The following is an 11294-nucleotide window of genomic DNA, read 5'->3' on the forward strand; positions in this document are numbered from 1 at the left end:
GCACGTAAACATCAACAAAATCGTTGAGATTGAGCAAAAATGAACCTCCTGTTAAAGTTAAAATGATACAAGTCACAATCGCCAACTAAATCGTTTCATTTTCCTCATCTATTTGAAGCAAAATGTCCAGTTCACGATCGGGTTCAGCGAAACGAGTTTTGCCACCAATATCAACAGAAACTGACAAGCAGTTTCTGCAACGCGTCGATGATTTTATCGATGCTGAATTAACACGTCTCGGATGCCCCGATAAAGGGCCAGACGAGAGGAGGTATACGGTTCATAAGGATGCCTTTGATCAGGTTAGTTCGATTGGAAAATCGTCCGTGAACAGCTCTCTCGTATGTACTAAAGTTTACATTATGGATGTACCACGTCTTGGTCTTGTCCATATTTTACAGTCCCAAGGGGAGCACCATTTGATTGGAGGGGGGGGTTAAGAGTTCCTTTAGGACCCCTCATACCTGGAAATCACGTTAATACAGGACTTTCCTCGGAAGAAGTGCATCAAATACAACTTTTGGAGGGGCTTAGAATTAGGGTTAGGGCTAGTTTTAGGGTATATCCTACCTGAGAAAAAAATGGGGAGGGGGGGGGGATTTAGGGAAATCTTTCAAGTGAGAGAGCATTGAACAAAATAGTATATGTTTCAGTTGACCTCTTCATGGACATATGGTTTGAGTATTCATATATAATTACACTCCCTTACCCCTCAGTAGCGGCAGACTACAGTTTTATGAAAACATACAGGATAGCACCTTCCACACTGTTTAACATTTGAAGAATGGGTGCATATGCATTCATAATGTACAACATTGTGGATTCATTTTTGCTTTTGATTTCATTAAAATGCAGCTTTTAGGTTTGTATGCTACAGAATTTCTAACTGTTGGAGGGGGCATCCAAACCACCTCTGTTTTGGGTTTGCCAAGTTGAGCAGCTTTTACAATGATTATTCATTGAGAGAGATGCATATACATTTTATACATATACATTTTAACTATTTTTCAATTTGACGTCACCTAGTACTACCCTACACCAACACTATTATAAAAATATAGATGTTGTGATGGGCACAAAAAACTTTTGACAACCCCATTTCCTCTCCAAGAAATCAAATGGTTCTCCCTTAAGTATAAAATATGGTGCTCTGTGTATTACACTGGAAGCACTCTTCCATAAAAACAAAATTTATATTTTGCAATGTGTGCCTTTTCATAGAAATAAATCAGCTTATATCATTCCAAAAAATTGAAAGGACAGTTCACAATATATGATGCATTCTCCTGTGATGTAAATAAATACATCTTGCTCCCTAGACATTTCATATGGATTATCTTCTTTGTCCTTTAAGGGTAGACATGAAACATCTAAAATTATGGACATTTACTTAGATTATATACAATACTATGAAAAATATAGTACTTTTGAGGAACAGTAGTAATTATGTCTCATTATTAATACCTGATCAGATGTACTGGATTCAGTTTGCAAGAACACAAAGTACAATACCTAAATTGTAATGATGTATTGTCACATCATGAAACAAGTGGTTTACAAGTTGAACAGATTAATAGCCACAAGATTATACAGCGACTGTCACAAGTAGGTATTATTGAGTTACAGAGGTATCGGTACTTGTGAAGTTCAATTTCTCATTATTATAAATGTTTGGTTTCCCAGGTGATAGAGCAAGTTTCAGCTTACAAGCCTCTACTTACAAAAATCAAGGCTGAGTATGAAGAATGCATTGAAGCTATTGAAAGAGGGCAGAAGGAGGCTTTCTACTTATCAGGAAAAGTGAAAGCGATGACGTCTGTACAGACAACACTGTCAAACTATCGCAAGAGAGGAGATGAGTTGGAAGAAAAGTATGTCACATTTCCTTTTTTATCCTCAATTCTAGAACTTCAATAATGTGTTAATGTATTTTGTCATGAGTCCTGTTAACTGCCAGTGGATAAAAAATTAAACAAATGATGATGGAAAATAGTTTGATTCCTCTGTGATGTGGAAAAGTTGGACCGTAAGTGTGTGTGCTCTGTGACTGATTCAAAGATATAACTCAAGAATATTTTACATATTGCATTTACTGGTGTACGACAGACTCAACAGATTTCCAAAAGATTTCAAGATTTCAGAAATGTGGTAAGTTTAAGGGCACACTGATGTGTTACTTTAGTGCATCCCCAATGTAACAGTTACAACCATTTATTTGCCAAAAATCTGATCCAGGTTTTAAAATTATTTTTTTCGAAATGTTCCAGAAGCAGAAAATTTGTTATTATGTACGTCAGATACTGTTACAGTCAGAGTGTTAGCTTTCCATTTGTAATTTGCTTGTTATTTTGTCCTTATGCTACTGTTCAGAACCTGTCTGAGTGGACATAATGCGTTATTTGTTATATTGGATAAGACAATCGTATAACAGTAAAAGCAGAAGCCAGACTCATTGATATAGTGTAGAACTTGTTAAAGTGATGATGTCAAATTATTTTTGATGATTTAGTGATAGTCTAATACCAGGAAATTGCCATTCCAACCTTTCAAAGATTACTTCATTATCGTTTTTTTTTTCTATTTACAATGATGTACTGACCACTAGGGCATTTCTGTGATATTTAATAGGTTATTATGTGGATGGTTTGAAGAAGAGAAACTGATTATGTATTCATGTAGTTCAGGATATAATTCATATGTAGAATCCAATCAGCATGAAGCCTTAAGGAGAAGTTCGTGGAAAGCGAGGCTGCATCTGACAGCTGCTCTAGGCCTTTATAACATCCATTGCAAACTGTATCCTGTCAATGCATGTACAAAAGAGCACATCTGAGTCCGACTGCATTTCGTGGGTAACAACACTGCAAGTTTACTCAGGCTTGAAAACTACTTATTCACATATTTACACCCTGCGACCAAGTCTCATCCAACAAGCAGCAAGTTTCATGTCTGATTTTGTACCCATTTTGTACCAGGATCAACTCGGTGATCATTGACAACGAAAGAGTAGAAGCTGAACTGGAACAGATCAGAGAGCTGCGCAGGTCAAGGAACCAGGAGGACAGTGAAAGGGGAAAAGACACACCATTGAAGAAATTCAGGAAAAGAGAAAACAAACAATTACCAGGTAAGGCCATAACACAGTTCAGATCCATGATATCTAGTAAACTGATCTTGCATTATTACACAGCTGAGTTCACCATAACAAAATCCAGTTTGAGTTTTATCTGCAGTCTAGACTGCAGAAGACATTTCAAGATAGTGATATGAATTTGTAAAACTAATATTGCTAAATATACCCTCTAGGAATTCCTGTTTTTTTTCTTTGATATATACTAGATTGGATCAATTTTTTTTCCATCTGTATGAGCTGGAAAAAGGGAGATTAAGTGTTGACCTTTAAATTGGCAGCTATTCCCTGAACATTTAGAGGTATCAAAATGTCAGTTGAGATGTGAAACATACAGGTTATGAGACAAGTATTTGACAAATTATTCATAGAAATTCCATAATGTTCATTTTCGTGTGGCGATACAGTAGCTTTGTGTGATCTTAGTATACAGATTTCAACCAAGGTATTTCAAAAGGTGGTGAAGCAAGACCTTCATGCATAGCAGGTGAATGAGGTCATGAGTTAGTTTATATATTATGTACTCTAGATTATTTTCATTTTATTCATATTTGTAAATGACTTGACTAATAATTTTAAAGCTGATTTCTTCAATGAGCTCACCAGGGTTAGCCTCAGATGGTGATATGGCATATCAAACTACTCTTCCAATAATATGACCCAGCCATAATCACTTCAAACTCTTTGCATGAGCTAGAAAAAAGGCCTTCCATCATTATTAATTTTCATATCCAGTGCTATTGAAGTGTGTTCTCAGATGTATTTCATGGAGACAGAAAGTGCTGAAAAACTGGTTTAAAATCAGGCACACACAAGGGAGAACAGAAAGCAGCAAGAAAAAGATATCATAGTGGTTGTGTGAAGTTCACCAGGATTGCCTCTCATTTCTTGTTCAGGTCTGACAGTTGCAGAGTCTACCAACATTGATGCTCTGAATGCTCTGCTCAGTCGATATGAACAACAAGTCAAGGAACTGAAACTGAATAAGAAGACAAAGTTTGTGCCAAAGGAAAAGAAGCAAGCATTGAAAGAACAGCTGGATGGCAAAATTTCCGTGCGAGACAAAGTTGCTGAGAAGAATGAGCAGTACAAGAAAAAGTTAGTGTTTTCCTTGTGGAAGAAAAGATGGTTTTTGCGTCATTTGACCTTATTGAAACTTTGTCACAAAGTAAAATTGTATTGTATTTAATTGCTAAAACACATTTCTGAGTGGTGTTTCATCATTCAAAAACATGTGCACCAACTTGTCGAATTTATGTATTTCTGAGAGAGGTATCAGCTTCATCAAATGTATGATAACTATGAAACTTACAATTCAGCTTGAAGAGATGTATTCTCATACTTTGGTTCATTGCTGTACAGAAAGGAACACAGAACTCTTGAAGTTCAAGGTCAAAGTAGCACCAATGTATCAAAGAATGATATGAAGTAGCAGATATTGTGTCCACTTTAAAGATTGAATAACATTTTTTGCTTTGTAAAGTCAATATTATAGTTTTTGTCACATTTTTCATTAAATCATATTACACTAGGAATGTTCGTTTGAAGATTGCAGTGGACACTGTCAGAGCACACAACAAGAGAGACAAATCCTATCAACTTAGTTTGGTCGATAGTCTCAACTTAGCACAGTCAAGGTCAACGTCCAAGATGAGTCTAACAAGTAAGTATAGACAGATTCAAAATCAAAGTTGTCTTTCATCTGATCCTTGCAAACCAGGACAGTGCATAATGCATCAGTATTTAGAGTTAGCTGATCAAAGCTGTATCCTAGGTAGGAGTTTCTGAAGTGTGGTTTACTTTCAGAGTTGGTACAAAGACAGTGCACAAAGAAATTTTTGCAAACCAATCTGCATCATGTGTGCATCTCAATCTGTAACTTTCACTTACAAATAAAATGAATTCCATGGGTAACTGCCGCCACAAACAATGTCTTTTCTGGAATAACAGTGTTTCAGCTCAATTTACCAGTAAAACTTAATGAATCAAGATGAAGAAAAACTTTCATCAGTTTCATGCTTCAATTTATATCTTAGATATGTTTACTTGATAATGACGAGGAAAGCCAAATGTGTGACAGTTTCATGTTATTAAAAGTTGAATTGTCCATATAATTTCCCTAATTTAATTGAAATATATGACCAGATATTGGATTACTTTCAAATCAGCAAAGTTTAGTTGACAAATGAGATGAACTGAATTTCAAAACTGAACAAATTTTGTTTCCTGTCAAGGTCAAGCAAATAGCATGCAGTCATCATTTGAAGATGATGATCCGACAAAAGAGAGAGAAGCAGAAGCCATGTTGGAATACATTGACAAATTCAATGAATTGTTTGAAGAGGGTTTCTATGCTGAGGCTGCCATGCATGCCGCCAACAGTCCAAAGGGTATCCTGAGAAATCCAGGAACTCTCATGAGATTTAAAGGTTTGTAATTCCATCAGCTTGTGAAAAGGTCGTGTTTCTTTATCATGGCACAGAACGGAAAAATTCATGTTTGATATCTATTGGTGAGCTTTCACTCATGATGTCTTAAAGGCGGAGCCTCCCTTTAAAAGGACGCAAAGCTATGGCGGCGTTCATTGTGCAAGTGGACACCAGATAGGAAACACGCGGGCACATGCTCCTGAAAATGCCACTTTTTAGTTTTTTTCCGGCCGCAAAAACGCAAACAGGCTGCCAAGCGGTCAGCGCAAAGCTGCTGCCGATCAAACTCTGTGGTTATACTCAAATTCTAACACAACTGGAAGACAATTTTTTAGGAAATCCGAGCGTTGGTGGTGGGGAATCAATGACCGTTGGCGATTTTAACCGACCGTCAATCAAACGCTTGTATAAACTCTGTTTGCAGGATTAGCAAAAGGTACCAAAAGGTTGAGATCAGTTTGTGTAATTAATGTTATAGAAATCAAAGACCGTACTGGCCAAGTGTTTGACTGGGAGAACTCCACTAAGGCAAGAACCTGGGATTGAAAGTTGCGGCTTTAAGTGCTTTTTGAATTTGTTGTGAAACGTTTGAGCTGCAGTGTTCCTATGGGATGTTGGGAATGATAGTTTACACATGAAGTGAGCACACTTTGTTTTAAACAAAAATGAATACTGTATTTAGTGGTTGGGTTTCTATGAACAATATCAATATCTCTTTAATGATGTATCATAAATTTTTCATTATTTTTCATGTGCAAATCTGTCAGGAGTGAAAAATGTATTGATTGCTGCATGATAATCATTGGAAATACAAATACTTACCTACCTCACCTTGAAAGTAACAAATTCCAATATTGTTATATGTTTATCTTGTACAGGTTTACCCATTGTAGCAGGCCAACCATCACCATTGTTATTGTATTGTGAAGCTCTGATGTCATCAGTCACGGCCGTTAACATTAAGCCTACTGCTGATGTATCATGGGAATGTGTTGACTGTGCTTTGAATGAAGACAGACTTGACCTTGTCATGCATTGGGTGGCACAAGACAGGTATGTGGTAAACTTGATGTTGTCATGGACTAGGTAGCATAGGACATGTATGTTGTAAATTACTTGACCTTGTGATGCATTTTGTAGCACAGGACAGGTACTAGTATGTTGTAGACTTGACCTTGTCATGCATTGGCTTGCACAGGACATGTATTTTGTAAACTTGACCTTGTCATGTGTTAGGTGGCACAGGACAGATATGTTGTCATTCACACTTGTGATGATCCTTATATTCCCTGCAGTAGACTTTGAATGTTGATTGAAATTTTGTCTTGACTTACTGTGCAGCATTCCATAGCTTTACAGTATTTTGTTAGTGGCAGTACAACAATAAACTTTATCAGATCTCTCCCCAATAACGTCATTGAAGTTCCCCTTTTCATGTCCATGAAATCATGACAGGACAAAAATCAAATAAGGGGACAACATAAATACTAGTTGGTTCCTAAACCACCCCACTTGTCTTTTCAAATGTTAGAAAAAACACTGCTGAAGACATAGAAGTCAGTCATTCTACAAAGTTTATTCAGTATAGTGCAGTGTACTTTCATCATATGTCACCTCTGCTATTCACAGAGAAAAAGGAAAGATTCTTTTGGCACTTCTGACCTGGAAACTGCATTTACAATCACATTTGTACACTTTTACTGTTGCACATTAACAAATGTATATTTCGTGAAGACTATGTCATTGACAATGACTTGTTTTGAAGGGGAAGGAAGGTAGTTAAAAAAGAAATCTGAAAAACTCACATACGACTTAGCGTTTCCTTTTACCAATTGAATATTTTCACTGATAATGTCCTAGATATATTAGATGCTGAATGGTGTTCTTTCATTGCAGGTTGACTTACAGCCTTGAACTTGGTCATTTACTCAGTGACTACAGCCGTAACAAAGATCCAACAACCAGTGACCAGTGTCTAGCTCTGGCCCAGACTGTCTATGGTAAATTAGAGGAACACAGACTGGTTGTCCTGTGTATGCTGAGACAGAGACGCTATCATTCTTTGATTGAGTACACTCAGAAAAAAGCACATTTTTCAGAAGGTTGGTTTCCTGTATTCTTCCTGATAATTGACAAGTTATTCATCATTGCGTGAAAGATCTCCCATTCGCTATTAAGTACTGTTATGTTGAGATGGTTCCAGTTCAAGAAATTTAACCAGTAGCTCAATGACCATGGTGTGAAAATGTCCCATACAATACAGACAGTGTGAGGGTTTACAAATAGCTACCTTAAGTCAAATCATGATTACATCGCAAAGATTTCTATTGGTTTAAAATTTGTATGAAATTTTCTTTTGAATGCCACTGTCAACAGGTGAATGAGATGTACAAGATGCTCAATGAGAACTCTTATTCTAATTGGAAACTGAAAAGTTATAGTCTTAAGAAAGACAACTTTGTTAATATATTTTACGATGAAAGTGTTGTACATATCAACATGTCCTTGCTGTCACCATGACAACGTGATTTGAGTAAAGCAAATGTGATGACTAGATTCCATGCTTGACACATTTAATAAATGTCACAGCAATTCCACATGCATTTTGAATTCCTGCCACAGATCATACAGAGGTGCTTTTTTCTGTCTTCTAGATGACTACTTGGCATTACTGGAGGAAAGTCCAACTCTTGAACTGGCAATATTGCTAGCAAAACCAAATGAATCAGGTGATAGTATCATTTCAACGGAGGAGGCTGTTGCTACACTGATAAGATGTGGACGTGATGATGTGGCGTTGCTAACTTTGCAAGAAATTCACGCTGAATATCCATCAGGTAGTCAACTATGTCATGCAGCTTTTAGTGCCATTATACAAGATATGACAATTTGGATGGAGCCATGAGTATTTATATTGACAAACAGTCTATTTAGAGATCTCTATGAGCCTTTATCACTGAACTTCAACTACCGAAATGACATGACGCATTCAAATGGATTATCTGCATGCAAATATAACTATTCAGAAAGTTAAATAAATGAGATATAGCTAGCACATAAGCTAAACTTTTTTTTAGAATACACCATAATCAACATGATACTAGAAATTTTATCAGCTTGAAGGCAAGATTTGTGACGAAGGCTGTTGATTAGGAAAACAGTTGATCTGAATTGATCAAGAGGGTATCCATTTTGTTCATAAAAATCTTGAAATGCACAAAAATATATGAACATCCTATTCATTTATATTCAAAAAGAAGTGTATTTATATACTCTTATGATGAAAAGTGTGTGCAAGCAGTAACCAATTGAATGGCCTAACTCATTGAGAAACTTGTAATTTACAAAATGAACAAGTCCTGACATGGTTCATAACCCAATCATGACATTGTTTTCAATGCAAATTGCAGGTTCTGACTTTGGAAGTCTGAAGCAGCTGGTCTTCAAAGAAAACTCAAGTCTGGACACATGGAAAGAGATCATTTCAAGTTGTCAAGAAAATGGTTACTTTGACATTGGTGTTGAACTTCTAGCAGCAGTGACAGTCAAAGATGCCATCAACAAAGCCATGGAGATGACTTCATTGTTGAAAATGGAAATACTTCAAAATAGCATTTAAAATGCCTGAAAATTAAACCATCAAGTACAGTGGTGAAAATTCAGAAAATATTTCATGCTCAAAGTTTTACCTAAAGTAGTTTCTCTAATTGATATATTTTAATATGTTCAACACTCGCATTCTGTGTACAATGTATCTCAGTGTAGGCACTCTACTTACAAGCAAAAAGTATTAACAATTAGCAATATATTGTTTTTATGTCAGGATATAACTATTGATGCTTTGTGTACAGTGGATTGAGATGTTTTATTTCCAGAGGGAAAGCACCTGTATATTTATGCTTCTGAAGTTTCATCATATCACACTCAGCATGTTTTTTATTTCCTTGAAATCTATGAGCAGTTGTCTCCTGAATTTAAATGAGCTATGTCATAAATAATTTCCTTCATTTCCAACAGTGTCAGCACTTCACTCAACCTGTAAGACAAACTGCATATAACATTGTGTTGAAGTCACTGTGAATAATGAGACTTTCTAATCACATAATGCTCTAAGGCCATGCTTTGATTTGAGACAAGCCCTTATTTTGGAAATTTTAAACTCTAAGTATAACTGCAATAATTTTAGATTTTATTACTATTAACTGTTACCATGGTGTTTTACTCCGTTCAAGTCACATTCTGTAAATGATATGTTGCAAAGGTTGTATAAATTCACAGTGTTATTGGTTTAAATTATATTAATGTACAGTATTCATGAATTTTGAAAGTATATTTGCCTTGGTATGTATATTAGTTTTCTGTATCTGGAAGTGTTTTAATAAGTCAAACCATGACATACCCACTTATTTGAAATTTTTTGGTTTTACAATTTGAGACATTGGTCTTAAAACCGAACAATGTGTGACAACCTGTCACAATTTGTGATAGCCTGTCACAGTGTGTGACAACCAGTCACAGTGTGACCACCTCTCACAGTATATGAACATGAAGAGATAAATCACATACTCTGTGATATCACCTTGAGTTGTCTTCAGACAGCCTTTGATTAAGTGTCAACCAGATTCTATCTTGTCCAGTCTTGTGCTGTTCACCACAGCATCATTTGTTGTAAGCAACAGTATATCTAAAGATACAACTGTATTGGGTGTATGATTTATTCACCTGTTGTACAAAAGGATGAACAGAAATACTGGAAATAGTCCAATTACAGACCACCTTGAGAGCTAGCTTGCTCAATACTAATTTGATGACCTTCATTGTCACAGTGATAAATGACAATGGTAAATCCATTATTGTAAATAGTCAACAGCACATATTGTTTTATGTGTGGAAATAAATTCTCCATGTCATATCTACACTTGTGTATTGAATCTGTTTTTGTCCATGTGCTCCCATGTGGGCCTACATCATGACTTACCTTGTGTTACATTTATTTTGTTCCACTCGTAATTAAGAAGAGGCTGAAATCAAGGAAATTTTGCATCCAGTGTATTTGTTGAGAGATCTAGGTCGGATTAAGTTTTTGAGAGTGACTGTATATGACTTGTATAGTTAAGACTAATTTGCATAATTAATGAATTTCCGTTTGTAGGCAATATCTCAAGAATTACAAGAACCAAACTTGAATTGACTTGTAAACCATATACAACTATATTATACCTATGTTTGGTTGGTATTGCAAACTGCTTATCTCCTCATTTGTGTATTCAGTGAATTATTGTAATGATGCCATATATTACAAGTGAATGCACAGAATTTAATCAGACTTCTGAAATACATTGATCATACTTAGGTTTTGTTATGCTGAGAAGTTGATGGGCATGCTCAATAGGAACTCATTTGGATACTAGATGAATTCTCATAATTAGACTATTGTCAAACTGATGGCTCTGAAACTCTGGCTTCAAACACATGTTGGATAGTACTTGTGCTGAAGGTTTACCTGATAGTGTCAATGTTATAGAGATGACTGGTCTATTGCTCTCACATCCAGAAGCACTCAACGAGGGCATGCAGATAAATTAGTTTTGTGGTCAAATTGACAAAATTATCAAATTCCATGCATAGTATTGAACAAAACTACAAATGTGAGCACCTGTGATTGAAAGGTACTAACATCACCTGCCAATTTCATGCTTTTACTGATGACATCCATTTCTTAATCGAAAAGATCA

General features: G+C 35.9%; 1 protein-coding gene across 1 annotated transcript; it reads left to right on the forward strand.

Annotated features, from left to right (window-relative positions):
• Positions 1–118: 118 nt before the first annotated feature.
• On the forward strand, positions 119–10475 carry LOC139148986 (clathrin heavy chain linker domain-containing protein 1-like). Its single transcript, XM_070720462.1, has 10 exons — positions 119–302; positions 1684–1871; positions 2976–3127; positions 4027–4228; positions 4663–4793; positions 5365–5559; positions 6438–6612; positions 7456–7661; positions 8214–8396; positions 8970–10475. The coding sequence occupies exons 1-10, from the start codon at positions 123–125 to the stop codon at positions 9176–9178; spliced, it is 1821 nt and encodes a 606-aa protein (XP_070576563.1). The 5' UTR covers positions 119–122; the 3' UTR covers positions 9179–10475.
• The last annotated feature ends 819 nt before the right edge of the window (positions 10476–11294 follow it).

Source organism: Ptychodera flava, chromosome 14 (assembly GCF_041260155.1).
Source record: "Ptychodera flava strain L36383 chromosome 14, AS_Pfla_20210202, whole genome shotgun sequence".
Taxonomy (NCBI): domain Eukaryota; kingdom Metazoa; phylum Hemichordata; class Enteropneusta; family Ptychoderidae; genus Ptychodera; species Ptychodera flava.

Coding starts and splice junctions, on each gene's coding strand:
- LOC139148986 (XM_070720462.1), top strand. CDS start 123: ATGTCCAGTTCACGATCGGGTTCAGCGAAACGAGTTTTGCCACCAATA. Junction 1,872..2,975: donor GGAGATGAGTTGGAAGAAAA/GTATGTCACATT, acceptor ATTTTGTACCAG/GATCAACTCGGTGATCATTG. Junction 7,662..8,213: donor AAAAGCACATTTTTCAGAAG/GTTGGTTTCCTG, acceptor TCTGTCTTCTAG/ATGACTACTTGGCATTACTG.